Source organism: Hippocampus bargibanti, linkage group LG17, assembly GCF_051943395.1.
Source record: "Hippocampus bargibanti isolate YZ-2025 linkage group LG17, ASM5194339v1, whole genome shotgun sequence".
Lineage (NCBI taxonomy): Eukaryota > Metazoa > Chordata > Actinopteri > Syngnathiformes > Syngnathidae > Hippocampus > Hippocampus bargibanti.
Window position 1 is genome coordinate 13,785,316 of NC_142750.1, and position 24,902 is coordinate 13,810,217.

General features: G+C 44.3%; 2 protein-coding genes across 3 annotated transcripts in view; one reads left to right on the forward strand and one right to left on the reverse strand.

Annotated features, from left to right (window-relative positions):
- cdc42ep1b (CDC42 effector protein 1b) overlaps positions 1-5,784 on the reverse strand; it is a 24,632-nt gene extending 18,848 nt beyond the window's left edge. The window contains exon 1 of the mRNA XM_089019495.1: positions 5,699-5,784. The gene's annotated coding sequence lies outside the window, so the exon portion shown is untranslated. The remainder of the gene's footprint in view (positions 1-5,698) is intronic.
- LOC148885884 (trinucleotide repeat-containing gene 6B protein-like) lies at positions 5,604-24,710 on the forward strand. Of its 2 annotated transcripts, none has more exons than XM_089019490.1 (21): positions 5,604-5,918; positions 6,654-6,741; positions 7,044-7,065; positions 7,614-8,051; positions 8,308-10,881; positions 11,292-11,432; positions 11,977-12,161; positions 12,352-12,414; positions 12,527-12,679; positions 12,900-13,037; positions 13,550-13,732; positions 15,294-15,401; positions 15,523-15,715; positions 15,867-15,995; positions 16,924-16,998; positions 17,996-18,142; positions 18,399-18,491; positions 19,103-19,318; positions 19,403-19,473; positions 21,157-21,296; positions 22,786-24,710. In XM_089019490.1, the coding sequence occupies exons 2-21, from the start codon at positions 6,685-6,687 to the stop codon at positions 23,354-23,356; spliced, it is 5,697 nt and encodes a 1,898-aa protein (XP_088875616.1). In that variant the 5' UTR covers positions 5,604-5,918; positions 6,654-6,684; the 3' UTR covers positions 23,357-24,710. The 2 variants fall into 2 exon arrangements, with proteins under 2 accessions (XP_088875616.1, XP_088875617.1); XM_089019491.1 differs by having other exon boundaries at positions 5,604-5,780.
- Positions 24,711-24,902: the final 192 nt, after the last annotated feature.

The window sequence follows — 24,902 nt, forward strand, 5'->3', positions numbered from 1 at the left end:
CCCCCCCCCTTGCCTGCCTCCCCACACATCAAGCCATCCAAAGCATTCAATGATCCTAGCCAGATACAGTAAATCGCATCACCATGCAAGATGGCCGCCAACAGGAGGAGCCGACACACATTTGAAAACTTTTGGCTTATAAATGAAACGTCAGTTCTTATACTGTACACATCCCCATTTGAATTTGCCTTCCCGGTGATTGTGACCCGATGTGAGTTTGTAAGTATGGTGATTTATTTTAATCTCGCAATCTCAGCATCAGCACTGAGACCACAAACACACTCAGAGTTGGGAAAAAAACAAAGGCTGGACTGCTAACGTTGGCACTTTACCATGAATGAGATGAGACACATTCTCCTCCTCAGAAACCGTAATTCCTGACTGCTCTTGAGCATTTTTCCTACACATTCCAAATCCATGCCATTAAACACCACTCAAATTCCACCACATATCATGCCATTTTGGGCTCAGAAAAATGATGATTACTTGAAGTTGGTGAGAGATTTGCGTTGGGACGACAAACGAGCGTCCACGGTTTAATGTAGAGCTTCTCTGGAATGTAAACAAGTTTTCTTTTTCACTTCAGTTCAAACTGCTGTCGGGTAGAGTTCAATTATGAACAACTACATCTACAGGAATTTTAAAAAAGGATCCGATCTCATCAAAACTGTTTTTATGTCATTGTAGTTTGCTTCCAACGGCTTCATTTCGGAAGACCTAATGCTTAAAGCACCACACCAGGTCGATTTGTGCCTAAAAGGAGTAAAAAAGTTGTCTAAAACAAATGAGTAATAGTAAATGTGCTACTGTTAAGGCAATTCGCTATACGAACCTTTCTTTTTATTTCGTTATACAGTGAGACCTCAGCTTACGAGCACCTTATCTTACGAACTTTTCGTCTTACGAACGTCAAATTTATGAAAATTCAACCTTGAAATACGCACTACTTTTCATTATACACACACACCACGGCTGGTGGAGTTATCTTCGGCGGAAGAACACCAAAGCACACGACCTTCGGATCTGGCGACGTGATCTTCGGCGGAAGCACATGACCGAACAGCAGTCCAGCCGGGCCACCTTTCCACAACCCCTCTCATTGAATGCACACGTCGATCGCCTCCTCGGTGCTTTTTGCTGATAATTTTACTATTATGGGACCGAAAAAAAACCCCACCACAGGCTCGTCTTCAGCCCAAGAAGACACAAAATAAAATCACCGTCACTGAGAAGAAGGAGATAATTGAAAAACACGAATGAGGTGTGTGTTTGTGCTTTCTCGCATGAAGCTATTTTATGCGAGAAAGCACGGCTAATTCACGTCGATATCGTCACGCAGCAACCTGGAAGTTCGGCGCTTATTGAGAATTTTAAAGCCAGCAACGGATGGTTCGAGAACATCCGAGGGCGAGGAGGAGGAGATGGCTGCAGCATCAAGTGAGCTAATCAAGGCAATGTTGGCAAAGTGGAATGATGGGCAGGCTTTTATCGAACAGTTCTATCCAGAAAAGACTGTGGCTATGAGAATCATCAACATGATGAATGATACTGTTATGCCTCAGTATCATAAGACCTTACAAGTCAGAAAGCAACAGGTGTCAATTAAGAGGTTTTTAATCAGCAAAAATGATGAGGAGTCTCCAAAGAAGCAAAGAGAAGCCACACCAGAGGTTAAGTTACCAACAGTCCTTATGGAAGGTGACGCTCCTTCCATAAGCCATCAATGACCATCAAAAAGGTAAATAAACTTTATTTTACAACACAGTTTATTTCTTTAATTACAGTCCTCATGTAATTGTCACGTTGCGGCGGCGACAGTGGCAGCTGACGAGCGGGAACGTTGGGGATTGCTGGTGGATCGCTAAGCAGGACAGAGGCGTTGGTGCAGGCAGTAGATTTATTAACAGAAAACGCGGGTCCGAGAAGACGCGGACCCGGTAAAAAGTTAGTAGAACAAAACAAAGAATGACTAAATGACAATGCTAGTGGGTGAGCGGCGGCAATCCTCCCAACCACACTAACTAAGAAAACAAAGAGGCACACGGGGGTGCAGAACAACCTACGACGCGGTGCAATAAAACAAACGCATTCGTGGCTAGAATCATTCCTTGGGTGAGGCAAATCACGTACTGATTTCACAATCAAAGTACTGGCAGGGCGCGAGGCGAAGTATCTTACGACGCTGGGTGAGTGCCAGCGTCGGGTTTAAATGTCCAACAGTCAGTGATGAGGAAATTGACAGCAGCTGGCGGACGGCAGGAGCGGAGGCCCCGCCCAGCTGTCAACTGGCTCGTGACAGTAATGTGCCTCTCTTTCCAAACAGCAATTCCCTTTGACCTCGGACCTCCAACGCCATTCCATCAAGCCATCAATGACCATCACAAATGTAAATAAAGTGACTTTATTATACATTACAGTACAGTGTATTTCTTTCATTACAATACAATAGCACATTTAGTATACATAGAATAAGGTATGTTGTGTGGAGTTTTAAGGCTTATTTAGTTGAAAAGTATATTTTATGGAAACCCGGGAACGGATTATTCCCATCTTAATGTTTTTTTTATGGGGAGAAAAAAATTGTGATACACACTTTTTGGCTTACACACTCACTGTCTGGGAACCAATAAAGTTCGTAAGCTCAGGTCTCACTGTGCATCGTTATATTTTCTCGGACCTCCGTTTTATACTTTTACTTCAATGACGTAACATCCTTCCCGTATTTACAAAAGCTCTCAGAAACAGCTCGGCCCCCTTCTTCTTCCCTCACGCCTCTCGCCATCCACGCGAGCTGCCTGCCCCACTGGGTGAAGGCAGTTCCATTATGTGCCGTCTCAAAGATTAAAAAAACTTTTTGTTCTTACTTTTGATTCCTGATTCATTAATAATAATAATAATAATTTCATTTATAAGCGCCTTTCAAAACTCTCAATAATGACCCTAACAGTTAGCTTGTGCCATCCTAACAACCAAAAGCTGCTCACATTCAAAAAACTTTTTTCATCCTAAAGAAAATCATGATTCTTTTCAGTGGAATTTTGTTTTGTGTCTTTGGAGGTTTTTTTCCAGATTCAATCCTTTTGCTTTTACCAGTATTTTTCTTCTTCAATCACGTGCACTCATAGAGAATCACATCATGGGATTAGAGTACAGTGGTACCTCGGTTCTCGAACATAATTCGTTCCAGGACCCTGTTCGAAAAGCGATTTTTTTCGAACACCGAAACCACCTCTTTTTCTCGAACACCGAAACCACCTCTTTTTCTCCTGTCACTTGCGAGTTGAGAGCGGGGGGAGGGGGGATCGGCGGGGAGGCGGGGCTCCCTCTCCCGGCCGCCCTCCACTACTACTCCACCTACTGTCAATTCTCTCGTCATGGACACGGGGCATTTATACGGTTCGCGATCACCTCGCCAATGTCGGATGATGATTGACTCAACTCGCCACCGTACCTGGACTCTTCCTTCGATGCGCGTGCGAGTGTAATACTGCGTCCCGTAACTGCATGTCATCTTCCGGGATTTCGTCATTTTGCACCCTCGTCATCTTCCGGGATTTCGTCATTTTGCACCCTCGTGTGCCATTTGCTTTTTATCTTTTTGCACCCTTGTGTGCCATTTGCTTTTTGGCGTAGTAAACGGATAACAAATCGCTACAAGCGATGTTGACTCCACTTTCTCAGCGGGTTTCAAAACTCTGAAGTACACTTTTGAGTCAGGGTGTAGTCCGAAGCATGCTTCTGATTGGCTGCCGGTGCCAAGTATGCAAATTGCCAAACGAACGAACATTATGTGTCATAATTTTTCGCGTCTTTGAACGTTCGTTCAAAGCAGAAGCCTGCTTCGGACTACACCCTGACTCAAAAGTGTACTTCAGAGTTTTGAAACCTGCTGAGAAAGTGGAGTCCTTGTAGTGTTAAGCAGGCAACACAATGCAAACGTTGCACGCCCGCCCGCACGCCCGCACGCCCGCACGGCTGCACGCCCGCACGCCCGCATGCGACAACAGTTGGTCACGGAGAGAGCGATACACCCGTGCGCCGCTCAGCTCCCCACGTGTGCGTCGTATTGGCGTTCGAACACCGAAGCAGCAAGAATATCTCGAATATTTTGTTCCAACACTGATTTGTTCGAACAGTGAGGCGTTCGAGAACCGAGGTACCACTGTATCTACTTTTGGCCATGCATGTCAACCCGCAGCCTTCGGTAGTGCTACATCTGAATCAATCCACAGCTGTGAGTGTAGTGTGATTTACTTCACGTCCACTAGAGGATGCCGTTAGCAAGAAAATATCTTGTGACTTGGAGAAACTTAAGAAATACTGTCATTAAACTGTTTGATTTTTTTACTATGAACGTGTAGATTCATGATCAACTCCTAAAATTGCAATATTATTTGCTATTTTTGCTACCTTCGGAGCTGTCCAACCTTAATGATGTCCATCTATTCTTGGAAAGTCCGTCTTGAAAATGGCTTTAACAGTATATCTGCAACCAAATCAATTTCTTCTCCTCATTCAGCCATTGTGGATTGACAAAACCGCTATTGAATCAACACAACAATATATTTGCTTACGCAGCTCGTTACAGATACAGTGTGCTAGCGCTAGCCAGCATGCTCTTCACTCGCGGCTAGTGATACTTGGATTGGCAAGTGACTAGACATTCACGTTACCAGCCAATCATAGTTTACAAAAACTCCGACATTTCTAGCGCCTTCCAGCAGGCCTTGTGTTGCCAACTCCAAATCTGATTGGTTAAAGCTCGCGAGCCGTATATGACTTTTGATGATTGCATCTGATTCGCAGATAAATCTCAATATACTCGTTTTTTTGCTATTCATTTCTTGTTTGGGCTGGAGTTGGGTGAAAGAGCAATGTTGATTGGATGATATTGACCTTGCTGGCCGTTGATGTCGAAAGAGGTGAACGCCCCCTTATGAATAAGCCCGACGAGTCCAAAAGTTGATTATTGCACACTTCAGGTTGAATGGACCGAAGGATTCGCCTTTGTGGAGAGAACAGGTTCCGACTTGATTCTAATTTGCAATGAAACAATATCATCGATTAAACATGCCCCATGCCCCGTTCGCAGCAATATACTATGTGAGCCATAGCAGGAAGCAAGCGTGCAAGCTAATGAGCAGTAACTTCGCGTATGGACCCGGCAAATTGACTTTCATTCCTACAGTATGGCACGATTTTTACCAATCATGAGTAACGGAAAACCATTCATATTAAATACGGAACACATCTGGAGGCAGCACAACAAGAGAAAAGCAATGAAAGGAAGCTGAAAGACAATTTTAATTATTTAATACAAATTAATGGCCAAAATATAATTAACATTAAGATATTTTTTAGGCCAGCGGAGAAGGGCTCGCAGGCCCTGACGGCCCACCGCTGACTTTTGCCACATCTGCTGATCTTGTTTTATTTCCTTTCGGAATTGTGCTGGAAAAACCGAAACGTGTTTATTCCTTGTTTTTTTTTCTCGTTACTGGAATTGCGCTATTGTTTACCTGCGTGTTATGACGACATTGCCCTCTGGTGGACGGTATCAACACGGCAATCTCTCCTCCCCTTGGTGATCAACAACCAGCCAGTGAAATGTTATGCTGCTTTGCTAAACCTCCACAGTCCACACAGAAGCAAAATGGCCGATAGTAAACTAACAGATCTTACAAAGTCTGCCACTCACCCGGGGGTTGCTGTGTGTGTATTGTTTACGTCCTGAGAAGCACAGCCGTGCGAAAGGATACTAGCCTTCCTACGACGTTTCGGTGATGTCATTTCTTATCCAATTTAGCCTTGAAAGCCTCGAAGAACTAGCTCGCTAAGCTAGCGTACCTAGCTAGCGTGTAGGTCTGCCAGCATTTTTTTGCACCTCACGCACTTTATTTCCGATGTGATTTCCGAAAGTGAGTCAACGCTTTGCATAATATCTTATTTTTCATCTTTCGTGGTTGTGTAAGCTCATTGTAGCGGCTGCGTGGGTCAAATGCATTTTTTGTGTCTGCTTCGACTCCGTTGCAACCTGGGACGTAAGTGTATCGTAAACCCAAGTTATTAATAAGTAACATGCTGTTGACGAGTGACACGGAGCGTCAATGATTGGGCATGCTGGACAGTAGGCTCTGGCTGGGATTTCTACTTATATTCTGTGGACATTTAGCATATTCTGTATGAAAGTTAGTTCCAATCGGGGGTATAGTTTGGCAGTAACGGGTTGATTGGTTTGGCTTGCTGACAAGATCTGTCGGGCGTAGCTGTGTCCGACGGTCGTGGCCCCCTCCTTCTCCCTGTGCCCCCGGGCTCTTCCGGTCACTGCGTCCGTGCATCACATCGCGGGTCTGCTAGCTGCTTCAAACGTTCCATTGGACTCAAACGCGTGGACGTGTTCGAAACACGTGTTTGTATGAATGTTGACGTTCTCGTGTTGTTGTTCTCATGATCATGGATAAAGTAGATATTCCAACGTTGCTGCATTACATTTTCAGGGTGTGTTCTGACCTTAACTGGACATTATTTATGTTGCACTTGAAAAACAACCACTGCTGCATACAAAAAGTGCTGTACATAAATTAAAAATAAGAACAATAAAAACAAAGTCAACTCAAACAACACATGTTCCGTGTACCCTTTTTAATTCACAGACTGGAGAATCAGTAAAGGGAAAAACAGTTAATGGAAGACAAGAAAAAGAAGAAAGACGACAAACAGATAAAGGAAACTTCTCAAAAGGTCATTTTACTGTTTTGAGTTGACCTTCTTATGACCTTATGCATATAACCTGCATTTGAATATGTTATGGTTTGGATTATGAAGCTGTGGAAGTCTTGCAATGGATAGAGAACATGTATTCACCCTTGTTTTATTTACTGATTGTTTTTATGACACAAGGTTAAATCATTTCAAAGCTCCTAATGGGACGCATAACTTGGACAATTGTAAACATTTGAAGTATTTTCAAGCGGGCAAATAAAAATTAATAATGGGGTGTCAGGCTGGCTTGATATCTGACCCATTTTCTTTTTTTCCTTTAGATCCCAGAACAGAACGTCAAAGGTAAATGCAATTTAAAAAACTGTCAGTATTGCATTTTACAATGCCTCTCATGGTTTCTATTTCTTTATGCAAAGTATTATATGCTCGTATGAGGGCTGGGGGATGAACTGATAATCAATACATGTAAGTTTATTGGTCCGTACGATTTTAAAAAAGCATGTAATTTAAAGTGCGGCCCCGTAGACATGACCTACTGATTCACAACAAAATCAGAATCAGACTCAGAAAACCTTTATTCGTCTCACAATGGGGAAATTTGCGTGAGTGCGAACAGAGCAACGCTATTTTACAAAGGCACTGTGAGTGTTGCCAAGTTATGGATGTGATAGTAAAAATAAGCAATTTTCCAGTCTAGTGGCTGTTTTACAAAAAAGCAAGTTGCGTCACCTTATTTCCTACTCAGAAACGGACAACATTCTTTTTCATATAACAAGCAAGTCTGGGGGGAAGGCTATTCCAAGGGCGATGGCTCCGAATATTTAAGAAAAAACAGGGTTTCCGTTTTATACGTTGACCCTTTTCACCCAAGGTACTCTTTATTTTTCCAGTGCCAGAATCAACCAAGCCCTCCTGTTCCCAGCAACCCGCCACCCCAACCTCGGTCCCCCCCAGCCTCGGCCCTATTGACACCTCGTCGTCAAATTCTACTGCCACTGGGTTTTCTGCACCAGTTCTTCCTGGTGGAGGGAACAATGCAAAGCAGCGGACCGCTGTGGCCAACGGACAGCCCTCCTCCCTTTCTGGAAACCAAACCCCCCAGCAGCAGCAGCAGCGATACATGTCTCGAGAGGTTCCGCCGAGATTTCGCTGCCAACAGGACCACAAAGTGCTACTGAAGAGAGGGCAGCCTCCACTGTCCTCCATGCTGCTCGGGGGAGGTGGTGCAGATGCGAGCCCTGGTGGCGTTGGGGCGGGCAGTGGCTGGGGTGCCGCACCGCCTCTTCCCTCAAAAGAAACGGATAACTCCAATGCAAATACAGACACGGGTAGGTTCCACAAAACAACCTGAATAGTTTTGAGTCTGCAGTATGTATGCATCTATCTATGTATCTATTTGTTTATTTACTTTGATTTATACATTTATATATTATGTATTTCTTTGTTTGTTTATTACTTAATTAATTTGTTACCAAAAAATAACAATCGAGCAGTTGACAGGATGCTGAATAGCAGTGAAAGTTAAACATTGTCCCAAATGTGAAAACAAACCATTGCAAATTGCTTGTCTTATTTTCCATCTAGATTCAAACTTGGGTTTATCCTCCCCATCACCACCCAACACGACATCCTCATCAGGTCTTACTGCTCTGTCGTTATCCTCATCTTCTACTAATTCAACTTATGCAAATTCCACATGGGGGGTAGGATCTGTCAGCCTGCCCCCCTCTCAGGGTTGTGACAAGATCATTGTGGACGGGACTGATCTGGACAGCTGGCCTAGCATCCAAGGCACAGCCAAATTAAGTTGTGACGAAGCTGGAGGAAGAGTGCAGCAGCGAGACGGCCCTGGTAACAAAAACAGTAGTGCCTCATTTGATGAGAAGAACCTCCAGCAGATAGACGGAGTAGCTGAAGGAGGTGCAGGGAAAGTGTATGATTCCTCCTCGCCTTTTTCTTCTCCTCTTTCATCGTTTTCATCACCAAATGAATGTGTTCAGACAGGTGGCGTCGTGTGGAGCTCATCCACTTGCCGTCAAGTGGAAGCAGGATTGGGATCAACAGCATTTTATAATTCCAAAGTCTCCCAACTGCTTCCCGGACCTCAAGAGAGTCGCGCGGATAGCAACAGCAGTCTCCCTGGTGCCATTTTAAATCCCAACGTGAACCCCTCTGCCTGGCCAGCCCTAGCACAGGGAGAGACCTCGACTTCGGCCAATTTGCTACATTTGTCTTCAGTCCCTGTCAGCACCACCTCTCTCCCTCACAAGCGCACAGAGATAGCAGAATTAGACACGAGTACAGAACAACAATATCATTTTGTGGAAGAGCAGGATTCAGGTGAAGGAGCACAGGGAACTGGACCAAATCGAGAAGATATTGACAAGAGAGAAACAGAGTCCGGTTCTGTAGGAGAACGGAGTGTGGACCGATGTGGTTCTTTGTCTTCCTCTTCTGCTGTCTCTTCTTCTTTGAAACCTTGGACTTCAGTCCCCCCCGCTCTAAGAACAGGTGCTTTACAGGACAATTGTTGGGGCGGAGGCGACACGGGGATCCATGAACAGGATAAAAATCTGGGGAGCTTTGCGAACCAGGGTGACAGTACAGGGTGGGGAAGGGAAAACGCAAATATCAAAACGCTATCTCAGGGAGTGTGGAAAGACAAGAGCCCAGCGATGGACTGCGGAGATGCAGACGAATGTGTAAGTTCAAATAAGTTAGCAATAGCGAGCGCAACGGGAGGTTGTGGGAATGACAACAACAACGGTGAAGGTGGCGGTGGAAGTGCTTTGCCAAGATCACCAAAGTTAGCAACAATGGAAAATGCTCGGGACAATCAAAGAGGGATAGAAAGTGGGCATGGGGTCCAGCAACAAGGACATGGCGCGGACAGTAAAGGACCAGCCTCCTCTAGTGGAAATGCAACAAAAAATGATGGAGAAAAAGGGACTGGTAATGGGCAAAAGTCTGTGCTCATCCTTTCCAACCAGACCTCCGATGCTGAAGTGGCCTTACTCGGCATGCTCAACAGGTCTGACCTGGATCCCAGGGTTCTCTCCAACACGGGTTGGGGCCAGACCCAAATTCGTCAGAATGTGGCCTGGGATCTAAACACCCCGAAAAAAGTCGGCCATCGAAATGAAAACTTGTCATCAGGAACAACGCCCCCCAATCATCGCGGTTCTGGTTTCAACTCCAATTCCAGGCTGAATAGTAACGCTGAGTCTGACAATGTGACCTCTGGCCCTGCTTCTGTGAGGGACTCTTGGGACGGTGGTGGTTCACGGGTTTCTTCCAGTTCTCACATGTCCGAAGGCATTCTACAGAAGCCAAGAATGCTGGACATGGAGGAAACTCCAGGAACTCGAAGTTGGGGTGAACCTCTACCTGAGAACCAGGGCAAAGGATGGGGTGACAAACACCAGTGGGGAGACCACAGAGGTGGGAATTGGAGAGACAAAGGAGATCAGAGCAGCGGATGGCCCTCTGGCTCGGGAGATAAAGGGACGGGGGGGTGGAAGGGAACCGAAAGGGGAAAGGTCGGCAGTTGGGGAGACTGGGGTCAGAATGAGTCCAAACCTGTTGGTGGATGGGGAGACGGACATTTCAGAGGTGGAAAGAGCTCTGATGAAGTCTCCTCTTGGGGTAACTCAGATGAAAGTGCATCTCAGCGGGGAGGGTGGGGGGACTTAGACGACTGGAGGAGTTCCCAGCCCCACTCCGCAGCTCCGTCTCCAAACACCCAAGTGGCCACAGTGAAAACAAATCAGCATCACCAATCGCAGGGACACCACCCATCGGGAAGAACTTTGGACGACCGGCAAAATGTTGGAAGCGGGGGTCCGCCATCCAGGAATCAGAACCACGGTTCCTGCTGGATATCCGGCCCCATTCCTCAAATCTCTGGGGATGACTCTGCGAAAGCCACTGGCTGGGATGAGCCCTCTCCTCAGTCCATCGGTCACAAAATGGAAATTGACGACGGGACTTCAGCCTGGGGAGACCCGACCAACTACAACGGCAAAAATGTGAACTTGTGGGACAAAAATAAAACCCCATCTAATGAAAGCCACAGTCAGCAGGCCTCCGCGCTGGAGCCATCTCGACGACATCAGGGCTTGCAACACAGGGACGCCAACTCTGGAAACGCAGTAGTTGGTGAGCAGTTTTTTTGCGTTGCACACTTTTGTTTTAAAGCAAGGGTGTCAAACTCATGTTTTTTGTTGTTGTTGTTGTTTTTGTTTTTTTTTTCTGCGGGCCACATTGTAGTTAAGGTTTCCTCTCGGGGCCCGTTATGAATTTGGGGAAGCCATTAGAAGTTTTCAAATTTGAAGTAAAAAATAATGACTATTATTGTGGTTTGCATGGGACAATTTGACATTTTGGTTCAGACTTCATGGAATTTCACAGGTTTGATTTACTTTTGTGGGCTGAATAAAATGATGTGGCGGGCCAAATTTGGTCCCCAGGCCTTGGCTTTGACACCTGTGTTTTAAAGGGAATATTTGACTTGCTTTTTAATTGTCCACTAAATTTGATTGTATGATTTCTTAAATCTGCACATCCAGGTATGTGGGGAGGGGGCACACAATCTCTTGACAATGGGGCAGGTGCTTGGAATCAGACATCGGATAGAGCATCGGGGTGGGGTGACTCGGATGATCCGAAAATGTCTGGCTGGGGAAACCTCTCACCCAAACCTGGTAAAAGTAAGTCAAACATGATCACACATTATCATTAATCGTTAGTTTTCCATCGCAACTCGAAATGTATTTTAGAGTTTTGTGCATAGTAACCTAGTAACGGGGCAGCCCGGTCGTCGAGTCGTTAGCACGCTGGCTTCACAATGCAAAGGTTGTGACTTCAAGACCTGTGTGGAGTTTGCATGATCTGCCTGAGCCCGGGTGGGTTTTCTTTGTGTCCTCCGGTTTTCTCCCACATTTCAAAAACATGCATGGCAGGCTGATTGAACACTCCAAATTGTCCCTAGGTCTGAGTCTGGGCATGGATGGTTGTTTGTCTCTGTGTGCCCTGGCAATTGGCTTGCAACCAATTCAGGGTGTCCCCTGCCTAGTGCCCGAAGACGGCTGGGCTGGCATAGGCTCCAGCACCCCCATGACCCTAATGAGGATAAAGCGGTCTGGAAAATGGATAGATGGATGCATCGTAACCTAAAAAAAAAAAAAAAAAAAACAATACATGCATGACCTTACACTATTCAACATGGGAACCATTCATTTTGTTTTATTCCAGGTACCAAGTCTCTGGAGAACTGGAGCGGGAAGGGAGACAGCTCAGTCGCAGCCTCCCGTCATCCCAGCTGGGAAGAGGAGGATGACAGCGCCGTCGGCATCTGGAACACTAGCGGCTCCCAAGGAAGTAGTTCCTCCTTTCACTCGGGGGGCTGGAATCATGGAGGAAGGCGAGGCAATGTGAAGGTTCGTAAAACACAAGCTTTCGAAGAGGGAGTTTCTCCTAATATTAAAAATTGAGACATTATATGACTCTCCGTGGTTTTTAGTTAGTTAGTATGTGGCACATGAGCTTTTTTTGCCAATTGTAGCCTATATTGAGTTATCTTGTTGTTACATTATACGACTGACATTATGTCTACATTTCTTCAAATAGTGTGGCAGTGGAGACAGCTGGCTGCATCCAATCTCACGACAGTTTTCAAACATGGGTCCTCTGGTAATGTTTTCGTCCTTCGTAAGATGTATTTTTCCAATACACTTATAGTCTCATCATAGCATGATCAATGATGCCTCCACCAAAATGTGATAAATGCGTCGTTTGCTCCCAGGGTGAAGACATAGATAAGAAGATGGAAGGAGACAAAAGAGGGATGACTGACTACAATGGCGACATTCGCAGAGGAGGAAGAGGTGGAGGAGTTTACCGTATGTCGAATGCCAAAGACATGGGTCCCGTTGACACGAGCACCTATGGTGAAAAAGTATGAACATTTGTTTCATATTGTCAAAAATTCACATCAAATCAGAGCAAGGGTTTCAACATCAATAATGGCTTAGCACCACGATGTGACCATGTTGGGCCATGTATCCGTTAATCATATGCCAAGCTTGTCGATTGTTGTGCTAATTCTGTGCATCGCTTCACTTTGGGTTTAGAAGTCAAAAGAATGAGATACTGTTTCCATCATCACCTTCCCGCAGATGGGTAGCTACGGAATGTATGTTGGGAGTGGTGGAGGGATCCATCAACCCAGAGGCATACACCAACCCGGCTTGCATCCTCTGAACCCCTCATCGGGGCATCGAGCTCAAGTGCCGCATCCGTTCCTGTCAGCTCAGGTTCTGCATGTCTAATTTTGGTAGTCAGAAGGTCCCGGTAATCATAATTGGTTGACATTCTATTGGCCATAAGGTTAATAGTGCGTAGAAAATTGGAGAAAAGACTGAGTGTAAAGAAGAGAAGTGGCTTAACTCCGCTTTTGCGCACAAAAAAAATGTGTGACTGTAAAGTGTCCTTGAGAGTTTTGAAAGGTGTTTATAAATGAAATGTATTATTATTATTTTGAGAAGTTTCGTATCCCCCCCCCCCCCCCCAAAAAAAAGGGGTCCACAAAAAAAGTCTGGAAAACGCTGATTCATTATCACTACAGATATTGCCAATTGATTCACAATAAATGTATGTTATTGTTTTGTTTTTCTTTTATAACTACCGCTACGTATTATACATGATGTAAAGTAATCCCACTGTTGATCAGCATCTTTGTCTTTTTTACCCATGTTTGAATAAATAAATACGCAAAGCAGCTTTATGTTTTCTCCAACACTTTTCTTGCCTCTTCTGTGACACACAGGTTCCGGGTTCTATGTTGAAGCAGATGCCGTTTCCTGGCGGCAGTGTGGTTGGAGGAGTAGGAGGTGTCGCTCCTGTTGGTGGAGCCGGGAGTGTTGGTGGAGGAGCGTTCCCTCCTCAGATTTCCCCACAACAATTAGCTGTGCTTAGCAACATCTACCCCCACGTGCAGCAATTCCATCTGGTACATGATCATATTTTAAATTCAATTCTGAATTGTTTTTAAGCCTCATCGTATCCAACAGGAGAACTATGTGTTCTGTTTGTTTTCATCGATGAAGCAATGATTTCTTCCGTGTCTCATTTATAAAGTTTATTAAAGTAATTTTCATTACTTAGGTGTGGCTAAGCGTAAAAAAATCACTTGTTAATTTTAATTACTTTTCTATTTGTTATTACCGTATTTTCCTGTGTATAAGGTGCACCCAACAGCCTTGATTTTCTTCCAAAGATGACATTGCACCTTATACTCTATATGGAAAAAGTTTGAAAATACACCATTCATTGGGGGTGCGCCTTATACACCGGAAAGTACGGTACTTTGCTTCGTTTGAAATTGTTTTTATTTTCTTTTTTTTGATTGGATTGGATTTGCCTTTATTAGTCTCACAGTGGAGAAATTTACATTTCACAGCAGCAAAGTGATGAAAGGAATGAAAGTAGAAAAACAAAATACATGAGCTGCCACTCTCGCAGCCTCGTCTTGAAGTCAAAAGAACAAAAAAAAACTAAACAAATAATATGACAGGACAAAGACAATATGACAAAACAAAGACACAGTCATTCATTCTTCAGGACTTGCTGTACCCTCTTTGTGATGACATGAAGCAGTTCTAGATGAAAGAGGAGTGGATCAGGGACATCATGGTGGAACGTGCACGTCGACTACAAGCTAAATGTTGAAAGCGGATTCGCGGGTTCCTCAAGCCATGCATCCATCCAGCCGCAGACTGCTAACAGCACTGACCTTCCACTGAACAAAGCGGGGCTGTGAAGATGCTGCCCATTACAGGCGCAAAAAAAGCACAATGGCCCCTTTGGTGTCCAGCGATGGCAGTCGAAAGGCAGCGACATTCCTCCCATTCAAAAACAGTACTGGCATATTCATGCTGCCGAGAAGGCGCAAGCGCTCAGCACAGTCTCCTCCTTGATGAATGTCGTGGTCAAAAATGCTGAAAAACAATCCGTATCCGTTCCACACGACGCACAACAGCACAAGGTGACAAAAGAAAACACAAAACAAGACGAAAACAACCAAAAAAAGCAAGGCTGATGAACGCACTTGCTGACGGCTGCCTACTCGGGCGCCATCTTGGACTTCTCTTTTTGTCATTGTCGTGCGGCGAGACAGCAAGCGATAAAAGTTCACTCAGCCAGATGCAGGAAGGGTATTGTGAAAAGTTGATATCAGTTTTCGGCAGGCCCCTAACACCGAGCTTGTCCTTTGTCCCTCTTCTTCCTCCTGACTGGCTCAGGCTGGCGCTTCACCTGAGCTTCTGCAATGTCCCACGGCAGGTGGTTGCAATCACCTTCTCAATCACTCAATTAGGGTCGCCCAACTCTACTGTTTTGGATGGGGAGAAATGTGCACCTTTCTCCCATCCAAAATCCAGAACACACAAAATTATTTAACATTTCTTTTAGCATCATGACAGTCATTAAAAAGAGGTTCAGCAACAGTGTTTTGTCAGTGTGGTCACCGCTACCTAATGTTAGCAACAGTTTTTCTGTTTCCAAATCCACAGGCTTGTCAGCTCTTGCTACAACAACAGCAGCAACAGCAGCAGCTTCTGCAAAACCAACGAAAGTTCCCTCAACCGCAGCCACTCAGACAGCAGCCGGATCCACAGCAGGTCAGCATTATTTTGAAAATTGCCCTCTGCGTGACGGCAGCAACAATGTCCAAAAAACTCATCTTCTCAGACAGACTAAGATTTTTTTTTAATTCATCATATTTCTTTGCCTGATTCTCAGCTGGCGAGGATTGTTGCAATTCTCCAGCAACAACGACATCAACAAGGCGGAGTAGCAGCGAGCAGCTCCAAATTATCCCCCTCTCACCATCTAGGGAATCTGTCTAAACAGCCCATGGTTGACTCGTACCCACCTCCTGGAGTAGGAGGCCCCGTGTCAGATCCGCATTCCAAAATGCAAGGGGTGTACTCTGGTGAGTGTAACAGGCACTGTTTTGTAATTATGTTTCCTCTTAATCAAGGTAAATTAGAATTTTATTTTGGGGAATCTGCGTTCTCTCTGAGTTATACTGTCCTGGAGTTTGACTTGAACACAATGAAATCTCCATGTTGGTAACCTGTCAGGATTGGAACTTGGCAGTCCAATGATCGGGGGGGTGAAGGACATTGGAGGACAGCAGTCACGCTTCAAGTGGATGATGGAGGGACATTCCCCAGCTCCATCTCCCTCTGAGTCGACACTTCTCAAGAACGGTAGGTCAGCAGATGGATTATCACCGAATTTTTACCACCTCACAATTCTCAATCTGGTCTTGACTTGCCCTCATTCACGGTGTATTTTGATGAACCATATTGAATTTGGGAATGTTTTGAATCAAAAATCAAATGAAGCTAATGGGTTTATCTTGATCGTTCGTCCCTGGTTCATTGCTTCTACGGGCGTTGATGGCAGAGGATGGTTAAATCAGCAGGAAGCCAGGTATTGGACAGAAAGTTAGTTTAATCTTGAAGACAGCGGAGACATCGCGGTGTCTGCTGAAGAGGAAGCATGAAGAGAGAGAGAGAGACTGACTGGGAGGGCATTTATATGGCGCACAGTGTGCGACGCAATAGGATGTGACGTAATGGTGTGCGACATGTAAAGGATTGGATTGGATTGGATTGGATTGGATTGGATATGCCTTTATTAGTCTCACAGTGGAGAAATTTACATTTCACAGCAGCAAAGTGATGAAAGGAATGGAAGTAGAAAAACAAAATACATGAGCTGCTGGAAAGGCAGCCACTCTCGCGGCGCCGTCTTGAAGTCAAAAGAACAAAAAAAACTAAATAACAAATAATATGACAGCATAGAGACAATATGACAAAACAAAGACACAGAGAGACATTCATTCTTCAGGACTTTCTGTACCCTCTTTGTGACATGAAGCAGTTCTAGATGAAAGAGGAGAGGCAAGGAAAGGAAAGCAGGAAAAGGAAGGCAGGATATGACGTATCAGGAAGTCCAAAGCGTAAACAAAGATTAGAAAGCGATGTTTAAAGATGTTCGTATAGCGAATTACCCCAACAGAAGCCGCAATATTATTAGGCTCCATTTATAAGGCATTAAAGGTGAGTGGGGGCTCTCCGTGTTTCCATTAATCGATTCTGAGTGATGATTCTTTGGGTATTCTTGCTTAAGGCTCCACAGAAAACTGGCAGCGTACGCCTGGGAGTAAAATGGGGAACAAGACTTCCACATCCAGTTGGCCACCAGGTGATTATTTATTTTCGTATGGTTGCCTTATAGAAAAGTAGAACAAGCAGAAAATTTAAACTAACTAAACACAACTAAATAATATACTATATACTGTACACGACTGTATACTGTACACGACACACACACAACGTTTTAAGACTCGCTCTGAATATTCAGGAAGTCTTGTTTTTGAGATGGTGACGAGTCCGTACGTGACGTCACGAAAGGACCGCCCCCTGACCGAAAAAAGACACATTGTAGCAGTCCTTCCATCACGTCAATGTATTTTGCTGTACATGTTTGGTGTGAGAACCATCTTGCACCCAAAAGCCGCCAGAAGAGGGCAACCAAGCTCCATGTAAGGAATTTATCAGCCTGCGGAGGTGGCCCCTGAAGGTCACCATTTTGTGCCTCTTTTTTTGGGTGAGAGATTTTCCCGATTGGCTGGCAACCAATTCAGGGTGTCCCCCGCCTCGTGCCCGAAGACAGCTGAGATAGGCTCCAGCAACCCCCGCGACCCTAATGAGGAATAAGCGGTACGGAAAATGAGATGAGAGATGAGATTTTCCCCCAAAGTTGCCTCAAAATGTCACATATAATTCTTTAATCGATTGCAAACATGTATGCTTTCCTCTTCAGAACTATTTGAATGATATTCATAACTGATTCTCTGAATCTGAAGCCATTGTTTTGATTCACAAGCAATGCAAGACATCTTGGCGTGACGTCACGAACTGGGGGCGGGACTTTCTGAAAATACCCAATTCGCAGCAAAATTTTTTGCAGAATTTGGACACTTTAAGTCATTTTTATTGGTGTTTTGCATTTGACTAAAAATATCATACTGCTTGTTTTGGGTATTTTAGAGGCTATAAAACGTTTTTCTGGTGCCAGTTAAAAAACAAAAAAGTGACGTCGGTTGTCCTTTAATTTATTGTACTACATTATCTGTGGGAAATTGTATACGGATTAAACGAGTAGCAATAGTTATTATGTTTTTCTTCTATGATGTTAGAGTTCCAGCCTGGTGTCCCCTGGAACGGAATGCAGAATAGCGGAGACCCTGAATCTGACCCGTACATGACCCCCAGTAGTGTTCTTGGCTCCCCAGGACCCCCAAACCTCAACGATTCTGACCATCAGTTATTGCGAGACACCATAGGTATGTCAAATAGTTTATTCATTATTCCATGTTCATTCTGCAATCTGGGTGGAACTGTTTTTCTCTCCCTTACCTGCCTCATGAGATGCTTTAATAATAATAATACATTTCATTTCACGCGATTGCAGAAAATGAGCAAGAATTTAAATGAGCAAAATCTGCTACACCGAGACAGTCAATCCCCAGTTTTAGTGGCTCATGAAGTTCTTGCATGATAAGGTACCCGAATCCAAATAATCTCGCAATGTTGTAACAGGGCCAAATCCCGCCCTCAACACCTCACTGCCTTCACACGGTGCCTGGCCCTACAGTGCCTCAGACAGCCCACTCAGCAAAGCACACGGTACAGGTAAATGCTGGTGTCCTTATGAATAGTTGTTCAAAAACAATCGCTTCCACTCTTCTTAACTCATTCACTGCCAGACGATGCGCAAAAATGTGTCCACTCCAGTGCCAGGGTTTTCGTCATTGTCACTCAAATTGCAAGACCGACAAATATTGAGTTTTAGGACTACATAAACATTCAATACAGCGTTGTAAACCTTACACTCTTTTCTTTCATCAGAAAAAAAAATAGTTAATTCCTAGGTTATATGGGTCTGGAGGTATCTGAGCCTGAAAAGGGGGCAGCTGTTCAAAATACAATACAATACTGTACATAGATATTGATTTATATAGCGCTTTAACAACAGCTGAAGCTGTAACAAAGCCCTAACATGAACAAAAGGTAAATGCTGCCCCTTGTGGAAGGGAAAAATATTGTCAGGTCTGACCAGCTCTTTATCAGCACCCCAACGCAAGAAAAACAAATCCCAAACAAATCCGGGGATGGTGCTCAACGTCACACTTTTCAATTGCCGAATAAATTTGGGAATGGCAGCGAATGAGTTAATTGGTGTAGATGCCATGCCAAAAAAACCCTATCTAACAAGCAAGCTGCATCATCCCATTTTCTCTTAGCTAAGTACTCAGAATACAAGTCCAGTTGGCCCCCCGATCCCATCGGACAAAGTAAATCGTGGAAAACCGATCGCAACAGTACACAGCTGCCACGCCCGCCTCCTGGATTAACCAATCAGAAGCAGGGCGCACCCTCTTCTTGGGGAAGCGTCGGCCCACGCGTAGCCCGGAGCTGGGGCGGTGGTGGTGTTAAACAAGACTCTAGATTTGGGCCAGGTACTGAAATTTGACTCAAATCTTGAAGCTAATATTGAGTGTAATATGTCATGTGTACTAAATGATTTCTTTTTTTTTTTGTAGGCACATCTTGGAGTGATGGTGTAGCTTCGAGGGGCAGTTCCTGGTTGCTGTTGAGCAACCTCACACCACAAGTAAGGAGGGAGTACTACAAGGAAACAGTTTATTACAAGAATTAATGTTTGTTGACTCACAACATTTTAAAGGACAACCGACACCATTTTTTTTTTGTTTCCTAGCTGACATCAGAAAAACATTTTATAGCATCTAAAATATCCAAAACACGCAGGCTGATATTTTTAGCTGCCTAGCTCCAGAATCAAAACAATGGCTTCAAAGAGTTCGGTCATGGGCGTTCCCTCTGCGACGTCACTTCTGGCATCGGCATCAACTTGAAAACTAGACTTCATGAATATTCAGTGTGAGTTTTAAAACATAAAATATTGCTGTCAGTAGAAGTCGTCATCTGTACAAATTTGAAGGTTTCGGACGTTTCGCCTCCTATCCAAGAGGCTTCGCCAGCAAACTAAAGTCTGACTGCTCGTATCGGCCCTATTTATATATCCCTAATGTCCAGACATGGCTGCACCGGACATAGCTATGATAGGTGTCTACTCTCAGGTTGGGGGGGAGCAGAGGACCACTTCCTGTGGCCCCACTGATTGTTCCTACATTCCTGACTAACGACTGGCCTATTTGCCCCACTCCCACCGGTATCACCTCATCAGCATTACCAAAGTTGCCTAACCTGTTTTGCCTAAGCAGGCTATTGTACGAACGATCCAAATTGAACCTCACCCCACCAGACCGGTTTAATGAAGGATTTTGTTGTTTTATAAGAATCGCTTCTTTTACCCCCCTTTCAAACCATCTATATTCTTTCGCTAAGATTTTAACCTCATTGTCGTCAAATGAGTGGTTGCTAGCTTTTAGGTGCAAATGTACTGCCGATTGAGGCCCACTTGTATTATCCCTGCGATGTTGATAAAGTCTTTTTTTGAGAATTTGTTGAGTCTCCCCAATGTACTGCTCTTTACAATTTTCATTCTTACAATGTATTGAATAAACTACATTACTTTGTTTTTCATTAGGCAGCCTATCTTTTGGATGCACTAATTTTTGCCTTAACGTGTTTATCGGTTTGAAATAAGTAGGAATTTTGTGTTGCCAAAGGACTCTTTGTAATTTTTCAGAAACTCCTGCAATGTAAGGTGTTCGGTTAAAACTTCTTGTTCGTCTTTCCTGGTTCGGTATCGTCGGGAGTTCACTTGATAAAAATATCAGCAAGTACGATAGATGGTGAACAAAAAACTACTTTATTCTAATGAGACAGAAAAGGCATTTGGTTTCACAATAGCCTGCTTAGGCAAAACAGGTTAGGCAACATTCGTAATGCTGATGAGGTGATACCGGTGGGAGTGGGGCAAATAGGCCAGTCGTTAGTCAGGAATGTAGGAACAATCAGTGGGGCCACAGGAAGTGGTCCTCTGCTCCCCCCAACCTGAGAGTAGGGACCTATCATAGCTGTGTCCGGCGCCGCCATGTCTGGACATTAGGGATATATAAATAGGGCCGATACGACCAGTCAGACTTTAGTTCGCTGACGAAGCCTCTTGGATAGGAGGCGAAACGTCCGAAACCTTCAAATTTGTACAGATGACGGCTGAAGAAACCTTCTCATCGATGGACCACTCCTGTACGACTGAGAGCTTACACAGACGTTATGATGATAACCTTTGTGCTTGTATTTATTTTTTCTCTTTCTACATACCCAAATCAGGTTTACATCCTTATCCCATCTTCTTCTTTCCCTATAGATCGATGGTTCGACACTAAAGACGATATGCATGCAGCATGGTCCCCTTTTGACCTTTCACCTTGGCCTTACCCAGGGCAGCGCACTGATTCGCTACAGCAGCCGTCATGAGGCAGCCAAGGCCCAGGGTGCACTGCACATGTAGGTTGAGCCATACCTTCCCTCATTCCAAAAATAACTGTCGAGCAAGGGCCGGGAACCTTTTTGACTACGAGACCCGTAAAAGCAAAATATTTAGAAATTTCGTTTTTCAGTGAGAGTCTGTGCTTTAGTGAGAGTGTGTGTATGACTTCAACAAAATGTCAGAATTTATTATTTAAAATAACTTACTCGCCGTTAATATGAGTAGTTTTCCATTCCTCGTTATTTGTAAAAAAAAATCAGCCAAACTATCGGAATGAAAGTCAACTTGCCGGGACCATACGGAAAGGTAATTCTAGCCAGCCTGCACACTGCTCATTAACTTGCATGCTTGCTGTCTGCTGTCTCTCGCAGGAGTCCAGTGATACCTCGGTTTACGAACCCCTTGGCTAACAAACTTTTCGGTTTACGAATGTTAAATTAATCAAAATTTTGCCTTGGTATACAAACTATTTTTCAGTATACATACGGAGCTGCCACAATGAGTGATGTGTCGTTCGCGAACAAGCCCGTTCTCCTAACAAGAAAATGTCAGCCGACTGCTTTTGTCCTCTAGTCCCCGTCCCGAGTATTTGGTTAAAGCCACGTGATTGGTCATAAACGCAGCAGTTAGTGGGGGTGGGGCTTGCAGACAGAGAGAGAGTGAAGCCGTTCTCCAAAAAGAAAATGGCCGCCGACTTTTTTTGGTCCTCTATTCCCCCGCCCCCAGTCTTCGGTTAAAGCCACGTGATTGGTCAAGAACGCAGCAGTGGAGGGGGGGTGGTTTAAACATTAAAGAGACAGGCAGACGACAGTGACTTTCAACTTTGATAGTTCAAAGGCAGAGTGTAGACTGAAGATATCCAATCAATCAGGCGCCACAAACAACCTGCACAAGCCATCTGTATGTACACTTGCTGCAAAAAGCTATCAACCCAGCTAAACAGATCACAATTGATGAGGAACTAGATAAAATTATCACAGAGAAAGCACCTACAAGGGATCATTCCTCAAGATGGTGAAAGAAGAAGGCTACGTTCCTCATCAAGTGTTTAATGTTGAGGAAAGCGGCCACTCCATGCCATCAACGATCATCACAAAGGTAAATAAAACGACTTTATCATACAGTACCGTTTATTTCTCTAATTATAATACCATAGCACATTTATTATACATACAATAAGGTACATTTGTCTAGTTTTAATACTTAGAAAATAAGAAAGTAGAAAATTATGTTTTATGGGGACCTTGGAACGGAACGGATTATTCTCATTTTAATGGTTTCCTTTGGGAAATTAATTTTGGGGATACACACTTTTCACCTTACACACTCTGTCTGGGAAGCAATTAAGTTCGTAAGCCAAGGTATCACTGTATATCAATGCTAACGTTAGCATGGGGCTTGTCAAAATGCCACTGACATTCGACTGTTTCATCAATGGTATTATATGATATTATAATTTGAAAGCTTTGTCATGAAAAACACAACTCGCAACTGCTCTCTGTGCAGGTGTGTACTGGGGAACACCACAATCCTGGCAGAGTTCCTGAGCGAGGAGGAAGTTTCTCACTATTTTGCACATTGCCAGGCTGCGGGTGCTGATGTAACGAGCACAGGAGGGGCGGCGGCCGCAGGTACGCATGGTTCACCTGGAACTGGCGCCGTAGTGACCCCAAGCGAGGGTAGCTCTCCAAGAAATGAGGGGCCTGTAGCGAACGCCATCTCGGGTGCAGATGGGAGTGGCGCCGGAGCAGAAAGTGGCTCCATAGGTCCGAGTGGTGTAATGTCCCCGGGTTCCGGTTGGCAAGGTCTAGATGGTTCAAGTAGCTGTTCAGAAACCTCCTTGGCCCAAGGGCCCGGGTTGGGGATTTTCTCCCAATGGAGCACCAACGGAGCAGGCGCGGTGGGAAATGTCGATGGAGCTGAATCTGGGAGGTCTGGAATTTGGGGGGGCATGGCTGCGGGATACCATGGCGGCAGTCTATGGGGGGCACCACAAATGGAGGAGAGGCACCAAATGGACAGTCCTGCTGCGTTGCTGCCTGGTGATTTGCTGGGCAGTGGAGCTGATTCAATCTGAAGAGCCTCCTCCTTTTGTCGCTTCGGACACACTGATATTGCATACACTGGGATACGTGATGTATTTTACGATAGCACATCAACACATTTTACAGATATGCATATTTAAATGTTCCGCACATGTGCGTACATGTACATTGTTTGCATATCAACGTGCTGACGCATACAGAAAAAAAATGTCAGACATGCTTACACACATTCTCGTGGCCAGATTTAAGCTATTATACAAATAAACGCAGGGACTGTTAGTTGTATACAGCCAGCCTTTTTTTCCACAGATGAAGATTTCAACTGCTTAGACTTGAAAACTGAATAAGATTGGTGGTACGTCCGTCGGTCTAAAAGACTCGACTCTACCGCGCTGTGCTTAGTAAATGGAAGACTTTTGAAAAGATTTACATTCATACACCAAATTCAAACGCACCTTTTAAACTAAGGGCACTATAAACTGTGTTACCTTCATCGTATGAGAAAACTACTACATGATGTGAAAAGTGCAGTTTATTTTCACACACCTGGAAAAAATGACGTTGACCCAACCACACGCAATCAGCTCTGAGTACCAGAACTGCATCTTACTGTGTATGTCAAGTTTGTCTCTATTTTTCCAGTTTATATGTAAGGCTTTAATTTTGGAATTGTGAAAATAATGACAAATGTTATTTTGTTTTCAAAATGCTGACCTCCTACCGTTTTACCTTGCGCACTCTTGTTATTATCTCTTGAATATGTTTGTTATTGTTGCAGTGATACATGTTAAATTGAGGCTTTGTTGCATTTCTCCATGTGTGGGATCCAGTATCATTCACGCTATGGACATGAGTATGAGTGGGACTGAGACCAAGTAAGTGGATTTAACTACCACTGTTAATTTGTGTGTGCGCGCGCGTGTGTGCATGTTTCTGCCTGTCAGAATTGCAGGCAAGGCTGCTTACCATACAGAAGGTCTATACACAACTTATGTTCATTGTACTGCTGACTGTGTTAAGAATACTGGCACTAATGCTTTTTTTCACTTATTAGAAGTTGTTTGTTTTAGTGGAGTTAAGATTTTTCTTGTTCAAATTGCAATAATTAAAGAAATATGTTGATGACAAACAGGTCAAGGCGTATACGTTGGGGAATTGAATTGAAATGCCAAATCTTAAACTGAAGCGGGGTTGGCAGGCGGCTTGGGTTGTTTACAAATGCAGAAAGTGATCATATGTTTGTAATGTTCTGATGACGTGTGTTTGGTTTGACTTAAGACAGGCTTTAACACTCCTGTTCTTTGTTTTCGTTTTGAGATTTTACAAAGGAAAACATATTTAAACTATTGAGAACAATATTAATAAAGCATTTGCTTGTTTAAACGACTATTATGGTCAATTTTATTTTGGGATTCCATTGTTGCTTCCTAATTTAGTGACATAACAACGAGATTGTCTCACGTTATTTTAGGCTGGGGTCGCGGGGGAGGAGGGTCAATCCATCTATCCGGAGCTACCGTACTGTCATGCCCAAAAGCAATCCGATTTGACACCGGCGTCCTCCAAGTGGTGGCGAGA